Source organism: Zootoca vivipara, chromosome 9 (assembly GCF_965207765.1).
Source record: "Zootoca vivipara chromosome 9, rZooViv2.hap1.1, whole genome shotgun sequence".
NCBI classification, from domain to species: Eukaryota; Metazoa; Chordata; class Lepidosauria; order Squamata; family Lacertidae; genus Zootoca; species Zootoca vivipara.
The window spans coordinates 48692324-48712690 of record NC_142592.1 but is presented as its reverse complement, the minus strand read 5'-3'; the positions used below and the strand labels follow the sequence as shown (position 1 = coordinate 48712690).

Below are 20367 nucleotides of genomic sequence, written 5' to 3'. Positions count from 1 at the left end.
CTGTACAATTTTTAAAGAAAAAAAGAATACGTCAAATCTCCTACTTAGTTGTCAGAGATACAGTCAGAGACAGAAAGCCGGCAAATAAACTTTTAAAAAACATAATTTGAAAAACCAGACAGTAACTAAGGCCTGCTGCTCCCGCCCTTGACACCCATTGGCTCACCAGCATAGCAACAGCCAATCGCACCCAGCCACGCTCTGGCGCCGGGAAACCTCACCTGGAAGGCTCCGATTGGCAGGGGGCAAACACCGCCCCTCCCTTCCAACTTTCCCATTGGCTGCATGTTTGGCGTGGTGCGCTGCCATTGGCGAGGGCGAAGGGCCTCTTTCCCCCCCACCCCGCGGCGTTTGCTGGTGATAAGCTTGAGAGGAGGGAGGCGGGTTGACGTTGATTAGTCGCTTTGGCCATCCAAGGGGCACGAGTGGAAGGAAGTCTCTGAGCGAGTGGGGAGGTCTTTTAATTCCTTTCCCTCGACGGTTCCCGGTCCCTTTCCTTGTGGGAGCGCGTGGGAAGCAGGTGTGCCGCCGTAGCCGCTCCAGGGTAGCACCGCTACGATGAAGCCGCTTTGGGGTCTCGGCCTCCTCTGCGTTCTCCTCCTGGCTGGTGAGCGACGGTGGAGGATTGAGGCGTTTCTGGAAGGTTCGGCGGGTGGGCTAGCGGGACCGTTGAGGGAGCGACCTCCCTCCTTCCCCTCAGCCGCCCTGTCCTTGGGCTTAATTACTTCAGGACATAAGTTTCTTTTGTGTGTTTTTTTGGGGGGCGGACCTCCTCGCTTCATACTCCCCCCCCCTCGTGAGGAGGAAGGTACATACTTAAATTGTGGGCGGTGGTTGCGAGACTTGACTTCGTGTGTGGCAACGGTCTTCCCTCAGGGAGGCTTAACTTTCTGAGGATCCCCCGCTGAGTCTAAGGCCTAAGGCCTTCACCACGCAGCCAGTCCCGATGGGCGCTTAACTTCTGAGGAAACGGGGGTACGAAAGTGCGTGGCATGTACTTGGGTGTTGGAAGATCCGTTGTTACCGAGCTTGTTAATTCAGTCTCTGTATATCAAAAAGTGATTATTGGGGCGGGGGGGGGGAGTGTTGAAAGGATTTTAAATGGCGATTAGGGGAGAGGCAATATTCCCCCCCCCCCCGTTGAGTAATCTTTAAGAACACTTCAATATCTGCCCTAGCAGGAGACCTTTGTGGTGGGTTGTCATCATTGTGGGTGAAGATCGAAGTAAAAGTGGTCCGCAGGAGGAGTGTAATGTTAACTTAGTTTCCTAATAGACAGCATTGGACTGGGGCATTGGATGGGAATAGCAGCCATGTTTGGTGCTTCCCAGCACGTTTGTCCTATGGCTCCATCTACTATGCTAACTAAGCAAGGAGGGCTGAGCAGAGAGATGACTTCACTGTTCTCTCTTGGGACCATCATTTGCTGCCTGCTTGTGCAGCAGCTTCTCTTTACCATCCATCTGAAATTTGATAGAACTTTCTAGCTGGTCCACGGTGCTGCCCCTTTCAGTTGGCTGTCTTGGCCAATCGCACTTAATGCTGGTGGGTGGCTTGAAAGATTGCTTCATCAGCTTTGCTTTTTCATTCAAAACGGTTTTCACTTCCCATATACCCTGCTATGCATTTATTTGAGAGAGACTCCACATCGATGGTGCAACAAATATCTGGAGCTGTGCAAACCTGTATCATACAAGGAATTGCGGGCTTGGTGGGCCCCACTTCCTACTTGAACCTAAGATGTTTCCCTGTTACTGGTGTACAGATCAGCAAGTTTCCTTTGAGCGACTGACTTGATACTAATGTGTCCAAATTATTCATTTTCAGGCTCAGTCCAAGCTGATGAGGTAGATGTAGATGGCACAGTGGAAGATGACCTTGGTAAAAGCAGGGAAGGATCTCGAACCGATGATGAAGTTGTTCAGAGGTTTGTTTTTAGAAATTTCTTTTAAAATTCATTCTTTCAACACTTTCCCCTCAAATCGCTTTAAATGAAACAATCCTTCAAATAGAAGTAGTTGGGATTGCGGTGCAAATTTAATACCTTGTTTTAAAATGATTGACTTCATTAGGTTGCACACTGACATACTACTGACATACTTGTGGAATGTTTGCCAGCTTCTTAACTGGCAATTTGGAAAAATGCTACCTTATCAAACACAAAGTAACTTGCACTAAGTGTTCTAGGTCATAATCTAATTGTGAGTACTGGTGCTTTGTTAAATAAACTATTGTTAAAATGAAGTCTTAATCCAATAGGCATATTTACTTTTCCAACAGAGGACTAGCGTACCTAAGACATTGAATGATTATTTAACACTGACTCGCTTGCAGTGAAAACTGCAATTGGGTAAAACAAGAAGCAACGGTTTCTATTGTGTGGGTATTTTGGGACTTTGTAACCTAGTGATGTCATGAAGAAAACTACCTTGGAAAATAGACAGCAACTAAAATAGAAACTGATAATACATGAGGGGCGGGGGGATAAACCTGTCAAGTGCTGTTTCTGTAGCATTTGGCATGTGTGGCCACAGGGAGAGTCATATTTTACAAGCTTCTTGGCTTTATGTTGTGAGACCAATTGATCATGTCAGGAAACTTGGTGACATTTAGTTATGTCCTTCTGCTTGCACAAAAGAAACACTGCTAGTGTAGTGGGCCATCTGGTTTCACCTGTGTATTGGAGGTATTCTAATTGCATCAAGGAACATAATTTATGTTTGCAGAAAAATCAGTTTACTGGTACTTGGAAAAAATAAAGTCTTAATGGATAACCTGGTATTTCTGTCTACAGGGAAGAGGAGTCTATTCAGTTAGATGGTTTAAATGCATCCCAAATAAAGCAAATTAGAGAGAAGTCAGAAAAGTTTGCATTCCAGGCTGAAGTAAACAGAATGATGAAGCTTATTATCAACTCTCTTTACAAAAACAAAGAGGTAAGCCATATATATATAATATGAGACAGAGTTAATATAAGTGTTTGTATGTACCTGACTGTTCTTAAAATTTCACTACAGATCTTCTTGAGGGAATTGATTTCAAATGCATCTGATGCTCTAGACAAAATACGACTGCTTTCACTAACTGATGAAAAAGCTCTTTTTGGTAATGAAGAACTCACAATAAAAATCAAGGTAAGATGCCACTTTGATTCCTTCAGCAGTTTTGGAGGATGTGTGTTACTATTAAAAATAATTGTAAGCTACTTTTTGAGAAGATATTTTAAAAAGAGTGGGAAACCTGTAGTCCTCCAGATACTGTTGGATTCCCATTCCCACCAGCATGACCTGTGGTCCAGGGTGTGGGAGCTGTAGTCCAGCAACACCTGGTTGTGTATGAATCCATAAATTAGGAAGTGACATCATGCTATTTTCTTACTGCATATAAAGGAAAAGACTGACTGTAGGAAATAATTTGTCTTGCAATGTAATCAGTGTACATTGATGACCATTCAAACAGTGATATGTTAAACTGATAAATCACTCAGACTGGGTTTGTTTGTTTGTTTTACAGTGTGATAAAGAGAAGAATATGCTTCATGTTACAGACACTGGCATTGGCATGACTAAAGAAGAACTGATAAAAAACCTGGGTACCATTGCCAAGTCTGGTACAAGTGAATTTCTAAGTAAGATAACTGAGATGCAGGACGAGAACCAGTCAACTTCTGAGTTGATTGGTCAGTTTGGTGTTGGCTTCTACTCAGCTTTCCTTGTGGCAGACAGGGTTATTGTCACATCAAAGCACAACAATGACACTCAACACATCTGGGAATCTGATTCAAATGAATTCTCTGTAATTGATGATCCTCGAGGAAACAGCTTGGGACGAGGCACTACTATAACGTAAGTGTTGCAAGTACTTACACTCATGAGTGGAAGAAAGTATACCGGTAGATGTTTGACTTCTGTTGCACCAGATTCTCAAAAATAAAGGCTGAAGGCACAGTTGTTACCTGTCCAGGCATTCTCTGCTTCAGGCTGCCTAGGATTAGGATTGGCCTCCCTTCACTGGGATGATCTCAGTGGGATTTGCTTCTATAGGTCATTGGCGTCATGGCTGTTCTGTGTTGAGAAAAGCAAGAACTTCAGATGACATCTTTTTGCTAATAAGTTGCAGGACTCTGTACTGTTATTATGTGTGGTGGTTTGTTTTGAAAGTAGTGCATAGTGTTTCCCAAGTATAATATGCTGTAGCATCTGCAGCATAAACTCCTAATTATACTGTGCTGCTGGAGAACAAAAAAGCATTTAGTTATTGGTCTATTGAAATAATGTGCAGTGCTTAAATTTATTTTGTAATGTACATTTATTTAAAGAATAGCTTGGTTAATATTAATTTGATTAATGCAGATAGCCAGCAAGTTGTGTATTCTGTAAAAATCTTATGATCTGTTATTTATTACTTTAGGTATTTCTTTGTACAGTGAAAATAATGCAAACTTTAGTTGTAAAATAATGGTTTAGTTACTGGATTTTCCATCCTTTAGGATATATTTGAAGTTGCAGTGCAAAATTTGATTTTAATCAATTAGGTGTTAATCCTATGTGACAATGGGTAACAATTGGCTTTGGGGCTAGATGCCTAGCATCTGTAATCAATGTTGCATATAAAGCTAAAACTTTTCGGGGTAAGGTACAGAAAGTATACTCTTTTTCTAACTGTCTTTATCATTAAAATAATTAAGATGAAGTCATTAGAATTGCCTAGAAAGTAACTTTGTAGCTGATTGTATTTTATCAGATGCAGAGTCATATTAAAATTGAGTCTGTATAGGAAGCTGCAAGTTTTGCTGCTTAGAATTCTTGTTGGTCTCACGGTACCAAAAATAGGTCCATCTAAAACTTAATTTTAACAGTGTGGCTTCATACTTGCTTCAGCCTTGGTTTGCATCTCTAGTTCAAACTTAATTTAATAATGGCCCGTGTGGATTGGAGAGATTGAGATTAATGAAAAAAACATCTTTTTGCACAAGTTCCTGCAGGGGCTGTGTAAAATCTAATCTGTTCCTTATGCAGCTTGGTGTATTTCTTGAATCTCACAACAAAAAGCCACAGTTGCAACTTGTGATAAGGAAGTGAGGATTCTAAAGAAAAAGGGCCTTATTGTGATGAAAATATTGGTGCCAAAACCTGCTTGGTGATCTAAGGACATTCTATCCTCCCTCATCAAGAGGTGGCCAACTTTTTGCCTCTTTCACAGGGAAGGGAAGAATTTCTAATTTTTTATTGAGAGCAAATATTTGCCATTTATCTTAAAAGTTCACAGCTGTCTCACAACTGTAACATTTAATGTACACGCATATAACTGCCATGTCCTGAAATTTCTTAGAAAATTTTCCCTTCGCTCTCTTTCCTGCCCATGGCAAATGGCTAAAAATCGGATTCTGCCAAATTATCAGAACAGCCTCACGAAAGATAAGCAATCACATTTTAAAGTTGCAGAACTTCTCTAGCAATGGAACTCCTAGAAGCCTATTACTCTAGAATAGGCATCCCCAAACTTCGGCCCTCCAGATGTTTTGGACTACAATTCCCATCTTCCCCAACCACTGGTCCTGTTAGCTAGGGATCATGGGAGTTGTAGGCCAAAACATCTGGAGGGCCACAGTTTGGGGGTGCCTGCTCTAGAACATGCTCATTAGCAAAAGCTAGTGTAATTGTTATATCTAGTGTAAATTAGCATTAAGAGAGGTTGCTAATACTCAAATCAGGCAAAATTGTTTTTGAAAAGAGAAATGCATAGTAATTGAAGTACCGAGTATCCAGACAGAGCTGCCAACGTGCTGGTAGCACGTACCAGTTGTATCGTACATAGTAAAAGAGCTGGTCTGGTAATATTTTTATTGGTGTTCCAGTTCAGATAACTTGGTTTAGAAGCTTGTAGGTAAAATAGTTCAGTTTTTAAATGAGAAGCAAATTGATGTAAAATATGTTGCTTTGAACTACAGTAAATGTAACAATGCATTTTCCCTTCTATTTCTCAGTCTTGTTCTGAAGGAAGAAGCTTCAGACTATCTTGAGCTGGATACAGTTAAAAACTTGGTCAGGAAATATTCACAGTTCATAAACTTCCCTATATATGTGTGGAGTAGCAAGGTAAACTTTTAAAAATATTGCTGACTTGTGTAAAATACTAAGAACATAAGTTATATAAAAGTTTAAAGTTTGTTTGTGGAAACAAAGCTTTAAGTGTTGCTATTATCTATGATAATATCTATGATAATTATCTATGATAGGGACCCAGGTGGCGCTGTGGGTTAAACCACAGAGCCTAGGGCTTGCCGATCAGAAGGTCGGCGGTTCGAATCCCTGCAACGGGGTGAGCTCCTGTTGCTCGGTCCCAGCTCCTGCCAACCTAGCAGTTCGAAAGCACGTCAAAGTGCAAGTAGATAAATAGGTACCGCTACAGCGGGAAGGTAAACGGCGTTTCCATGTGCTGCTCTGGTTTGCCAGAAGCGGCTGTCATGCTGGCCACATGACCTGGAAACTGCATGCCGGCTCCCTCGGCCAATAAACATTGTAATTGATGTGGAAATGTACTCCCAGTAGCCAGAGGGCTTCTTATTGGATCAGTTCATAGAGTAGTATCTCCAAGGCACTTTTTAACCATAAGCTGTTAAGGATGCCTCTGATTTACTGAAGACTCAAAAAGCTGAAGCACCATTAACTTTCAATATTGTGGCTGCTAGACAATTGGAAACTTAAGACTTAGTCCTAATACACTTAAGAATTATATGTAGTAGGGAATAGTATGATTCAGCATGTGGTTCTTCTGCTGGATATCTGTAGAATACTTACAGCCATACTTGCTAAAGTTCAATTCTCACTTTTCAGTGCTCATGATGGACTTTACACCCCTAGCAAATATTCCCCTATTTAATTAAACATTTCTCACCAAATATATGAATGCAACATTAACTTTCTGCAGACTGAAACTGTAGAAGAACCTCTTGAGGAAGAAGAAATGAAGGAGAAAGAGGAGACAGATGAAGAAGCTGCAGTGGAAGAAGAAGAGGAAGACAAAAAGCCCAAAACTAAGATGGTAATATTTCTTCAAGTTATACATGCCTTTAATGTTAAAAGAGCTGCCAACTGGAATTGGCTGAGTTAGTAAGGCTATCCAAACAAGATGTGTGTACATAGGTTTAGGGTTGCATATCTCCAGATGGAAAATCTATTTGCTACAATTCTTTGGAGAGTGGTTTCAGAACATTTGAAATAAAATCAGATACCTATTGGGTTTTAACTCTCAAAGTGCTTCCCCTTTAGCCAAAATGTCACTAGCCTCCCACTAGAGGGAGGTACACAAAGGTTTGAAGAAGTACCTTTTTTTTCTTTTTTGGAAGAACAAGAGTTGCATGGGTGGTGACCCCAAAACTGTCCCATGAAGCCTGGGCATCCTCGGTGGTTAGAGAATGTTGGGGATACGGTAAAATGGAATCAAGTATCTGGAATCCTGAACATTAGCATTCTACTCTGCAGCATTTTGTTTTGGGTCCCACATATTTTTCAAATTATTTGCCCCATTAATACAAATAGCGTGGACAGAGGCAGTACATCTATAGGTAGAGTGATAATTACTAATTGTTGTCAACAGTCTCAACCACTTTATCTTCCTTTTTCCTTTGTCATTTCCAAATTCATAAATTACTGACATGACAGGAAAAGCAATTATTATGTTTGTGTGATGCATATTTAGTTGAGTAGTGTAGACAACTTACATCCCATGTAAAAACTTGAGTTCTGCAAATAATGCTAAAATACTTTACAGGTTGAAAAAACTGTATGGGATTGGGAGCTTATGAATGACATCAAGCCCATTTGGCAGAGACCATATAAAGAAGTTGAAGAAGATGAATACAAGGCTTTCTACAAATCATTTTCTAAGGTGTGCTTGCTTTAGCATATTGGGATTAGAAAATTAAATTGCAGTGTTAAATGTCAAAACTTGCTTTAATGGGGTTGGGGGCATGAGTGTCTAGATTGGCCTCAACTAGGGCCAGGGCCTTTTCAGTATTGGACCCGACTTGGTGGAACGCACTCTCACAGGAGACCAGGGCCCTGCGGGATTTGACATCTTTTCGCAGGGCCTGCAAGACGGAGCTGTTCCGCCTGGCCTTTGGGCTGGACTCGGTCTGCCCACTATGTTTTTCCTCCCCTATGGTTTTGATTTGGGCCATTTTAAAATGAGGCTGCATTTTTTAAAAAAAAAATCTAAATTGTATTTTAATCCGCATTTTAATCAATTGATTTTTTCTTTTACGTTTTATTGTAATTGTACTTTTATTGATGTCAGCTGCCCTGAGCCCGGCTCTCACTGGGGAGGGTGGGTTATAAATAAAATTTTTATTATTGTTAAAAAAAAATAGATCCTGTCTTGAATCAAGAAAGCACCAACTTTATGTAACTTTCCTGCAGGAGACTGATGAACCTATGGCTTACATTCACTTTACTGCTGAGGGAGAGGTGACATTCAAGTCCATCTTGTTTGTTCCGACGACTGCTCCACGTGGCTTATTTGATGAATATGGATCCAAAAAGAGTGATTTTATAAAGGTAAAAACGTTGTAAATTTCTTCCTAGAATCATAGAATTGTAGAGTTGGAATGCAGGAATCTCAACATGCAGCCCCCTATCCAATTTGAAACCACATTGGACCCTGCTTAGCTTTGCAAATGTGCAAGCAGTTTTATTGCTTCCCGAAAAGACAGTTGCAGAAACTGTCGTTAATAATTTTGTTGTCTTACAGCTGTATGTCCGGAGAGTTTTCATCACAGATGACTTCCATGACATGATGCCCAAGTACCTTAACTTCGTCAAGGGTGTTGTAAGTATCTTCAGGAATAATGTGCAGTAACAGCTTTCAACTCCAATTTTACTGCTAAGCCTCTCTATAAAATGTTCTTTTTAACTGCAGGTAGATTCAGATGATCTTCCTCTAAATGTATCTCGTGAGACTCTCCAGCAACACAAACTACTAAAGGTACGTCAGTTACAGCAAGAGCTTTATGGGGATGTCTTAATGTAGCTTAAGAGCCTGAGTTGTAGAACTTAAAAGTATCTAAACAATTGGTTTGACTCTGAAGCATCTTCCTTTTGTCTAGAGGCAAAGCTGGAGTTTTCTCCTTTATTCAAGGGTTAAGCCATAATCAACATGCAGATGGGTCTGTATCAGCAGATAACCGGAGGGTGGTTTTAATAGGAATATTTAATAAGAATGCATCATAATGCATCTTGACCTAACAACTTTTTTAAAAAAAATTTTATTAATGGTTGCAGAGTTTCAAAACTCTTTATGTTCTTGAAAGCTGTCATATGCAAGTCCTTTTTCAATCATTTTTAGGTTATCAGGAAGAAACTTGTCCGCAAAACACTTGATATGATTAAAAAGATTGCTGATGAAAAATACAATGAAACATTCTGGAAAGAATTTGGAACAAACATCAAACTTGGAGTTATTGAGGATCATTCAAATCGCACTCGTCTAGCAAAATTGCTTCGCTTCCAAACTTCTCACCATGAGACCGAATTGACTAGTCTAGACCAATATGTAGAAAGAATGAAGGAGAAACAGGATAAAATCTATTTCATGGCTGGATCAAGCAGAAAGGAGGTCAGTCATTTTTCATCACTGAATCCTACTGTGATTGTAACTTCCATTGCAGAAAGATGTTGCTATATCTCTATAAAAGTAAGACTAATGCCTTATTCAGGCTGGATAAATGTAGGATAGTAATGATAAAATACCTCTTTCTGCATTTTGCATCTTGCAGTACTGTGTGCTTATACTAGTATTTTATACACCTGCTCCGTAGGCCGAATCTTCACCATTTGTAGAACGACTTTTGAAAAAAGGCTATGAAGTAATCTATCTGACTGAGCCTGTAGATGAATATTGCATTCAGGCTCTCCCAGAGTTTGATAACAAAAGGTTCCAGAACGTAGCTAAAGAAGGAGTAAAGTTTGAGGAGAGTGAAAAATCAAAGGAAGCCCGTGAAGCTTTAGAAAAAGAATATGAACCCCTTCTAACTTGGATGAAAGATAAAGCTCTGAAGGATAAGGTATGTACGTACTAAAGAAACTCATATTCTTCTACTGATGCATTTCTGTGCTATGTTTGAACTCACAACAATATTTCTTTTTCAGATTGAAAAAGCTGTGTTGTCACAGCGATTAACTCAATCTCCATGTGCTCTTGTGGCTAGTCAGTATGGATGGTCAGGCAATATGGAAAGAATTATGAAGGCTCAGGCTTACCAGACAGGCAAAGACATTTCTACAAAGTATGTATTTAGAAGTTTTCCTAAGTGCTTTCTAGTTAAAGAATTTATAAGTCAAACATAACATCTGCCAGTAGTCTTCTGGATAAAGGACTCCCATCTAAAAGTTATAGGCTGTATTACCGGGCTGATCATAAAGCTGTCTCGCGGTTATCCCAGCTTCAAGGTATCATAGGCCTTGTAGCATAGAAATCAATTTGCTTACTTGCTAGCTGAGGGAGATTTTAGCATTGCAACTGGTAACTATCCCGTAAGCGGTCTGAATACAGTTCAGAATTCAAATTCAACCACTCGTGGTCTTCAATCTATTCTGTTTAGGCTAGGGCTAACATGTCTTCCAGTACAATGCCATTCATTTCTACTCATAAATGCCTTACTCCTGCCTAAGAGTAAGATTGATCTCTCTTGCACTTTATTGAACCTCTATGCTGGTTGAGAACTTTTATTGAGCCCAGTTTACCCTAGTTATATTGTGTATGATAATATGCGAGAAAATAATAGGCAGGAGCTAGGTCATTCCTGTTTGCCCCCAAGACTGTGGAGGCAAAGGTCAGAATCGGCACCAGTGTATTTGCCCTCCAAAAGGGCTCTAAGACTGATCTGAATGCTGGGTGCTATGGAATTAATCTGTTATGTGTGCTTAGGATGTTATGTTACATTTTTATGTAAACTGCTTTGACCCTGGAAAAGGCTACATACAAAAACAAATACAAAGTACGGTTCTGAGTTATTTGTATGACAAATTTATTCATACTAAGATAAAACGGGGGGGGGGGGAATGAACTGATCTTCAGATTTCCAAAGTATATGGGATGGGGGAGATGGAAAGGAAGAGTTGGCCACAAATGTTGACTTGATTGGTTGTAGCTGCAACCAATTCTTTAAATCCTCCTTACTGTTTCAAAGATCTATGGGCTAGTAGTCAATACACATTATTACCGTACATATTAATCTGTGTTGGGTGTAGTAAGAGTAAACTTTTGATTACAAATGTTCATGCCACAGCAAAACCTTTCAAGTCAGATTCTAAAGCATTCTCAAATGTTGCATTGTAGTAGTCTTTTTTAATCTGTTGAGAGCAGCTGAGAGTGGCTGGGAAAACCCAGCCAGATGGGCGGGGTATATAATAATAATAATATAATATTTTATTATTATTACTTATAATCATACATTTCCTCACCTGCCTGAATAGCACCAATTCCTATGTTTGGGGCACTTTTTTTTTTAGTCAAAAGACATAACTAATTTGGGGGTGTAGTTGGTAAATGCAAATCAGCATTTCAAAAATGCCTTTTGGAACATTTCATATTAAACATTTTGCAGTTTGATACAGAGGCTTTGAAGTGAATTTTCTATGCAAGTTTGGTATGCATGCCACAACATTGTGGTATTTTCTTACACTTAGGCTGCAATCCTAGGCACAGTCATGTGTGAGTGAAACCATTGAAGGTGGGACTTACTTCTGAATAAACATAGACAATTCACTGCACAACACTTAGTCTTAACAACTCAAGGTCACCTCTTTTAGTACAGTATCCTTTAAGTATCTTTACTAGTTAGCAAGTTTCTTTTTGAAAGTTTCATACAAATTACTCTATTTAGTTAACCTTAAATATTCTTTCTTTATAGTTACTATGCAAGCCAAAAGAAGACATTTGAAATAAACCCTAGACATCCCCTCATAAAAGACATGCTCAGACGTATTCAGGTAAGAAAGTTCCAGGACACTGGGCATCTGTAGAGTTGGGTCCTGCTGGAGCTACAATTCTACCTTTTGAAGCTATATTAAAGTAACTTGTTACTTCTACCTGTAACAAAATACCAAATGTTGGGTAACTCATGCTGCAGCCTATTTGGCTACATCTATGACAGCCCAGTGACCACAAGCTTATTTTGTCATGCTAATTTTTCGCTTTTTTCTCAGGAAAATGAAGAAGATCAAACAGTTGCTGATCTTGCTGTGGTTTTATTTGAGACTGCTACCCTAAGATCAGGGTATCTGCTACCCGATACAAAGGAATATGGAGAAAGGGTAGAAAGAATGCTTCGTCTGAGCCTGAACATTGACCCAGAAGAAAAGGTTGGTTAAAATGTCGAGGCAATTGGCATAAGCCTTCAATTCAGTTTAATTGGCTCAAGAAGCACAGTGGTATTCAGTATAGAATCGGAACATACTAATCTAGTCAAATGCTAACAGAACTGTAACCAGCTATTACTTAAAAGCAAGGCTGAAAATTTCCTATTAGCTAGCTATTTGGCCACTTACATAATTATAGAAACGTAAGAATTAGGAAAACAGTTGTCTGAGCAGAAAAGGAACATAATTGAAATTAAGACTCAGCTGCTGTACATCACATAATGTGCTTCTGTGGTATGGTTCCTTCATCTTATACCTACTTTGGTGTAAATTTAACTAGAGAGAATACACTTTTTGGGGGGTGGGGATTCAAGGAACCAAATTGGAGCTTGTGCCCATGAGCCAGAGGTTCCCTATGCCAAATATCCAGTTGAACAGACTTAAATTTTATACTACTTCCCCAAAATGAAATCCCATGCTCAATAACGTACCATGACTGCAAATGTTCCAATGGAAGTCTTGGGTGCTAATCATGCATTGTCCACAGTGCCTCAACAACAAAAATTACACTTGGTATTGATTGAAAGTATTTTGGAGGATTTTTGGTTGGTTGGTTGGTTTTTTGTTCACTAAATAAAATGATTTCTGCAAGGTGGAAGAAGAACCAGAAGAACCAGAAGATGCAGCTGAAGAGGTAGAACAGGAAGAGGAAATAGAAGCTGAAGAAGATGCTGAAGACAGTGAATCAAAGGTTAGTGCTATTGTGTGGGATGGTGCAAAACTTTACATAATTGAAATTGGAATTCCAATACTGTATGTGTTTTTCAAAAGGACATCATATTCCCTTTATCCAAATAATACAATCTTGTGTTTCTGGTTGATTAGAGCAGGCCTAATGTAGAGACAAACTGTTTGGACTCATTTAAAGTTGCTAATAATTGGAGTGCTGGTTTTGCTCTGGAACAGTGTAGTGTCCTAGATGTTATTGGATTCTACGTCTTATCAGTCCCAGCCAGTATGGCCAGTGGTCAGGAATGATGGAAGTTGGGAATCAATCGGTATCTGAGTGCACCACATTGGCTATTCCTGCTCTAAAGTTGAGTAATGTAAACATTGCAAATAGGAATAAAAAATGGCATATTGCCTAATAGCAGGCCTAGAAATAATGTTGAGACGCTTGTCCATCCTTTTATATGCAAGTGTTTGTGCCTTGAAACATTTGACTTAGTCTTTTCTTTGTCTCTCTTCCAGGAGCCCACAGATGTAAAGGATGAATTGTAAAGTGCACTCTCACAAATAGTATCCTGTGTCTGGGATGAAGCAGGAATGTGAACTAAATTTGTTTTGGTTTGTTTTTTTTCACTGTAAAATGTTGGGGGGAGGCTTAGGGTTATGGGCAGGAGAGAATTTTTTAAGTTGCATTTTTTAAACATTCCTCACAATGTAAATTTGTACTATTTAACTGACTACTTGGTGTAAAATCTTGTCATGTGTACAAAATTAAAATGTTCACACCATTTGCTGTATGGGGCAGCGGAGGTGCTTATTTACTTAATTTGAAATTAAGCAAAGTTAGTCTGTTAGTACAACCTTGTTGAAAGAGAAACAATGGAAGAAAAGTGGAAAAGGAAAACCTGTTAACTATTTTACAGGAGATGCTTAATAATCAGAACTGATAAAAGTATGGAGCACCATTGTGTTTTAGAAAGTGTACACTATTCAGAAGCCTGAACATAATTACTTAAAAATATAGGGGATTGGAAATAGGAATCCATTCTATTCTGTCAATTCTGCTATTACAACAGCAGTTGTTCACAGCTATAATAGGCAGGTTCTAAATTACTTGCGCTTCCTCAAACAAGTAGAATGCCCAATTTATTTCCAGGTTCTGTATGTTTTTAAAAGAGGTTAAATTAAATTACTTCCCTGATTTTTGTATGAAAATAGTGGACCTCATTTATTAACAATACCTGACTAGTTGCGGTTTCAGAACAAACACAAAAAAACCCTGAACACTCATTTATTGCATAATTAAGATGTCTGTGAGTGATATGCAAAAACGGGAAATTCACAGATGGAAAATTGTGGTGCTGGAAGATGTAGCAAGGTGGAACTACAGCCTACGTGATGCATTGTATCGAGGAGCTAGGCAGCAAAAAAATGAAAACTATAGCAGACATGTGGTCACATGACACGTTGAGCTTTGTATCAGTTGTCAATTCTGAACTCATATACAAGGTCTTCCTAAGTATAGAATGTACATGTCCATCTATAAGGTGGTAAATCCTGAACAGCAGCAGTGATACCTTCCACTGCGGTAAAAAAAAGTCTATTTAGTACAACAGATAACTATAGACACCTTATATTAAACTGTCTGCTCTTAACATAGATTTAAAGGACAATCACAACCATTTCTACTCAAGAAATACTAGTGAACTCAATGAGGTAGATACATTAGGATTGTAGCCTACAGAAAGCACACTTCACACAGTTTGTGAAACATGAGTTTATTACACCACCACTTTTAGGGAGTGAAAACCCAAGGAGGCAACCATCCATCTCCAATCCCTGTTGTTTTCATCAACTGGGTTACCCTCCCACGACTGGAACTAGCTGTTCTTTAGTGGGTGTCATTTTGCTGCCTTTAGTACAGAGGCTGCAGTGCTAGAACAGTCCTCACCCTGCAAATCCACCTCCATTACAGCCACTTTAAGATAGGCTGACACCCTTGCTTTTGGAAGCCCATTATAGAATTGTGAGCAGCCTACAACAATGGATGTATCTGCTCTGGTGAGGGGCTGATGAGATGCTGGCAGAGTTCTTCCTATGCCCCAAATAGGCAGTCTGTAAGGTCCGTTGCAAGTGCATTGCAACTCTTTCCGAGGAGGTGTTTTGAGAGCTGCATATTTCTGCATTGCAGGGGGTTAATGATCCTCAGTGTCCCTATTCTATGAGATATCTTGTGTCACATCTTAGTCCCTGCCCTTGGCCTGACAACCTGGCTCATTGATCTTTGGAAGTCACTCTGCAGACCTTTTTCAGCAAAAAGGTAGAAAAGCTTAACACCATCAAAAACCTACAGAAACCATTTTAAGGAAAAGGGGAAATAATCAGTACTGGCATATTGTGCCATGTGTAGAGAGCAATGCTACAGGTACATATTGAGGCAAACCAGACAGCTAAGTAAAAGACTCCAGAAAATGGGCATACACTAGATTACTTGTATAGCTCATGTTGCCAGAAAACACTGAAATTGTACAGGTTCAATTATAAATACTAAAGAGCCGTACATGGAGGAACATAATCCTTGCATCATCACTGTTGTGAAGGCTGAACTTTCTGATTTCTTTCTTTGAGCCCCAATAGTTCTGTTCTGAGTTCTCCAGGCTTGGGAGGAACTTCCGGTATCGTCTAAAAAAAGAAAAAAAAGGCAAGTCATACTAATATCAAGCAGGGACCCAGGTGGCGCTGTGGTTAAAACCACTGAGCCTAGGGCTTGCTGATCAGAAGGTCGGCGGTTCGAATCCCTGTGACGGGGTGAGCTCCCGTTGCTCGGTCCCAGCTCCTGCCAACCTAGCAGTTCGAAAGCACGTCAAAATGCAAGTAGATAAATAGGAACCGCTACAGCGGGAAGGTAAACGGCGTTTCCATGTGCTGCTCTGGTTTGCCAGAAGCGGCTTTGTCATGCTGGCCACATGACCTGGAAGCTATACGCCGGCTCCCTCGGCCAATAATGCGAGATGAGCGCGCAACCCCAGAGTCGGTCACGACTGGACCTAATGGTCAGGGGTCCCTTACCTTTACTAATATCAAGAGCCACAAGTTCAGTTTTTAAATTTATAGCTTTGATTATATGTACGGACTTGTTGTTAAAAGCATGTTTATGGAAGACAATCTTACTCGGCTAAGAGTGATCACCAAAAAATAAGACTTAGTGGAAACTTCTAGGTAGATGAACCATGGTAAGGTACCTCTAGCCCAGGTGTGAGCCTCTGGGTATTGCTGAACTACGACTCCCATCAGCCCCAGCAAGCACAACCAATGGGCAGGGATAATGGGTTCCCGACACTCCCATTTCAAAATGCACATTAGGACAAAAGGCAAAAACAATAAAGGAATATTTTGAATTGCCTTTGGACACAGATCTGCAGGCTTGGGGAAAATAGTAAGGTGTTCAAAGCCATCCAGGGAATGGAAGATCCAACTATTATTGCTCAGCAGCTCATCAAAGACCTAGGCTACTGTCTGTCATGGGAAGGACAGTAAAGAAAAAACAACAACCTACAGTCTTGGGAGATATACAGTATTACCTCAGAGCTGTGTTGGGGAATAGGTGTATGCCCAGTGTTATTGTGTTGTTTTATGTAAGCTATCCTGGGGGTCCTTCTGAAGTTGAAAGGTGGAACTATTTCAAACAAACCAATACATAAATGGTGGGGGGAGGGGAGAAGCCACTTACAAGATCAGGCCTGTAATATCGATGGACAACTTCTGCACCAGCAAGCATGGCCAACATGCTTGCACTGAACATTTTCAGGTAGCGAGGCCAAGGTACTCCTGCAGGCATAGCCAAGAGCTACTAGCAGCAACTGGAAGACAAGTAAAAGAGGAAGACAAGGACATTGACTAGTGAAGAAATGGCATGAACTCTGATGACATAAAAGGAAAACGATGAAGTCCAGGATAGAAATACAAGATGCTGGACGTCTTGGCAGTGCCTATTGCTGGCTGTATCCAACTAATAATGCTCAAAATAATCAATTGAAATCCATGGACTTGACTAACTTAAGCTCGTTGATTACAATGGATCTACTACACTAGTATGACTTGCATACAACCCTCATTCCTGAAACAAAGTGACATCTTACGCTTGAAAAGCTTTTTTACTATCATCCTTCCTATGCTTTTTCTTGCTCAAAGCCACACAGAAAATCCCCAACACAGAGATGGAAAAACAGCCGTGCCCATTCCTGGAGATGTCAGATTTGGCTCCGGTGATACATTAAGGTTACCAGATGTCCCCGTTTCCAGGGGACAGTCCCCAGATTTACAAATCAGTCCCCATACAAAATCCATTGAAGTTGAAAAGTGTCCCCGGATTAATTGAAAAAAATCTGTTAACCTTATGATACATACCTTATTAATTAATGAAACACACCCTAGATGGGACTGTCTTTATTGCAGTAATCTAACCTTGAGGTTACCAGCAAAATAAAAAAATTCCTTCAGTAGCACCTTAAAGACCAACTAAGTTTATATTTTGGTATGAGCTTTCGTGTGCATGCACACTTCTTCAGATACACTAGAAACAGAAGTGTCAGACCCTATATATATACAGAGGGTGGTGGGGGTGGGTGGGAATGGGTGGTGGGCTGATGGGAGTGGTAAACCTGGAGATGGCTGTTAATGGCTGCTGATGGCTGCAATTAGTCCTGGGCTGAGGTGCTAAAGAGAGCTTGATCATGCATAATGAGATAAGAATCCGATGTCTCTATAACCTGTAACTTGAGGTTACCATTGCATAGAGAGCTTTCCCTCTCCAGATAAAGGGCCCCCAGCCAAAGCTGATGGAAAGCACTCTGCGAATAATTGTATTGTAAATTGGTAGTGTTATAATGAGCCTATTGGAATCTAATTGAAAACTAATAAAATTATTATCGAAAAGAAAGCACTCTGTGACACAGGCCACCTGCGCCTCAAGTAACAGTTGCAAACAATCCAGCAAAGGCTCATGAACGGCAGTCTCCACGGTGGGAGAAGTGGGTTGCCTGCGGGTCTCTTAAACGGTTCTCCCAGACCTGGGGTCGGCAACCCGCGGCTCCGGAGCCGCATGCAGCTCCTTTACAGCTTTGCCGTGGCTCCGGGGGTGCTGCGCTGGCCAGCTCGCCCGCCCGGTGCGCGCCCGCCGCCCGGTGCTCTGTCCGCCTCGCGCTCCGGCTTTTCTCGAGCGCGAGGCTAACTGGCAGTATGCTAACTGGCTGACAGCATGCGCAAAGGACTCCCGAACGTCGGGAGCGTCAGCGCCTGCCCCCTCCCATACAGCGCGGCTGTGGTGGCGGCACTCCCGACGTTCGGGAGTCCTTTGCGCATGCGCACAGCACGGCTGCTCAAAGGACTCCGGCGGCCGCACAGCGCGGCTGCTCAAAGGTCTCTCCCGAACGTTGGGAGTCGTCTGGTGCCTGCCAGACGGCCGCGAGGCGCCCGCCGGAGCCCGGAGTCCACCACAGTCAGCCGCGCTGTGTGGGAGGAGGCAGGGGCTATGACAGAGCGTGGTGCAATTGTCTGTGCTACATGCAGGTTTTCCCCAATGTAATAATTTGATTCCAGTAAAGCTGTCTCTTCCTGCTTGTGCAGCAATCTACCCTACCGAAGGCCTTATGATTATAGCAATTGCTATATTAGTCCTGCAGCCTATATCATTACAGTATTTGCCTCTTCTGCCCCAACCATGCTGCCTTTGTTTTCTGTTCATTTGTGGTTGCTATTTTTCAGTCCCGGTTGTGGCTCTGCTTTATGCTGAGTAAGTTACTCAATCACTCGGCGTACAGCTGAGAGAGACTAGAAAGCTGAGTGTTAAAATTCACTAATTAGGATACAAATCTCTAATGTAAAGCAAAAATAAAAATAAATCCTGATTAGCATTCTCAGACAACAACTAAAATCTAAACTGCAGCCAATAGGCTCACGGGGGGGGGGGGGGCGGAGTTAAAAAATTTTTTTAAACGGGCGCTCTTCTTCCCGCCCAGCAGCTGAAATGGCTGGCGGAATCGGAGCGCCTGTTTGCTGCTGCTGCTGCTGCTGCTGCCTGCCTGCGGCCTCTTGCCGGCCTGGTCAGGAGATTGAGGTAGATGTATGGACAGTACAGTGTGGACAGTACTGAGCAAGATGCTGATAGTCTGACTCAGTATAAAGCAGCTTCCTATGTTCCTGTAATTTCTACCTTTTATCCAATGATCTCAAGGTGGCAAAAAATATTGAAAGGACCACTGAAAACAGTTGAGAACAAAAATATTTAAAACAGGTGCTGGAAAGGGTACAGCGAAGGCACTTGCCTGATGTAAATAAGTGGGGAGTGTAGGTGGGGGAAGTGTAGGATCCCCCTTTTTAAAAAAAAGGCCCAATTTCGCCCATGGGGGTGGAGGATCCCCTTTTTTAAAAAAGGAAGAAGCCCAATTTCACTCCTGTGGAGGCCTTCCCACCCTCCAGCAGCAGCGTGGGGGGGGGAAGTGTAGGATCCCTTTTTTAAAAAAAGAGGCCCAATTTCGCCCATGGGGGTGGAGGATCCCCTTTAAAAAAAAGGAAGAAGCCCAATTTCGCCCCTGTGGAGGCCTTCCCACCCTCCACAATGAAGGTGACGTCTTACAGCCCTGATGTGCAGACACTGAGCACTGAGGTTCAGGAGCAAAAGTCCCATTAACCATGTAAATTAAATATTTTAATTAGCTATTAATTTGCAAAAATATATTTTACATTGTTAAGTGAAAGTCCTTTTTTTCTTCAGATTGACAGCTGACTGCACGATCCTGTATATATAGCATTAAGTTAAGAAACAATATATGCAGTGTTATATTTGTTTTAAATGTCGCAATGGTTTTGCGGCTCCCAGTTTTTTTTCTTCCTTCAGAAGTGGGTCCAAGTGGCTCTTTTTGTCTTAAAGGTTGCAGACCCCTGTCCCAGACCCAAGAAACCGAGCAAATTCGCCATGTGACAAACACACATCTTGCCGAACGGACACACTTGTCCTTCCACAACGCCAAAAGGCAAGCCAGGTTCTTCCCCACGGAAAGGGGGAGGTGGGGGAGTTTTCCATGAAGCTCCCTGGTTGCTAGCACCGCCCAGAGGTAGCCACTTACCTGCATCAGCCCTGACCGCTAGCTCGTCGGTGGCGGAGGTTGATCTCACGAAAGACGAGCAAAAAGAAGGTTCTCTTTGGCCGGACCAGGAGCCAATAGAGGACGCGGAAGTCGAGAGCAACGCACAGGTCAAGAAGTCACGTGTACACCAAGCT

General features: G+C 41.4%; 2 protein-coding genes across 2 annotated transcripts; one reads left to right on the top strand and one right to left on the bottom strand.

Moving 5' to 3' along the window:
- The first annotated feature begins 353 nt into the window (after positions 1 to 353).
- On the top strand, positions 354 to 13876 carry HSP90B1 (heat shock protein 90 beta family member 1). Its single transcript, XM_035127558.3, has 18 exons — positions 354 to 607; positions 1828 to 1927; positions 2795 to 2936; positions 3018 to 3134; positions 3514 to 3845; positions 5987 to 6098; positions 6931 to 7044; positions 7774 to 7890; positions 8421 to 8558; positions 8752 to 8829; positions 8920 to 8985; positions 9346 to 9615; positions 9818 to 10063; positions 10149 to 10285; positions 11912 to 11990; positions 12207 to 12362; positions 13012 to 13110; positions 13611 to 13876. Exons 1-18 carry the CDS (start codon positions 559 to 561, stop codon positions 13638 to 13640), a joined length of 2382 nt encoding a protein of 793 aa, XP_034983449.1. The 5' UTR covers positions 354 to 558; the 3' UTR covers positions 13641 to 13876.
- Positions 13877 to 14850: 974 nt separating this feature from the next.
- UQCC6 (ubiquinol-cytochrome c reductase complex assembly factor 6) lies at positions 14851 to 20298 on the bottom strand. The gene is made up of 3 exons (XM_035127559.3): positions 20213 to 20298; positions 16819 to 16948; positions 14851 to 15770 (listed from the first exon to the last, which is right to left on the bottom strand). The coding sequence occupies exons 2-3, from the start codon at positions 16924 to 16926 to the stop codon at positions 15675 to 15677; spliced, it is 204 nt and encodes a 67-aa protein (XP_034983450.1). The 5' UTR covers positions 16927 to 16948; positions 20213 to 20298; the 3' UTR covers positions 14851 to 15674.
- Positions 20299 to 20367: the final 69 nt, after the last annotated feature.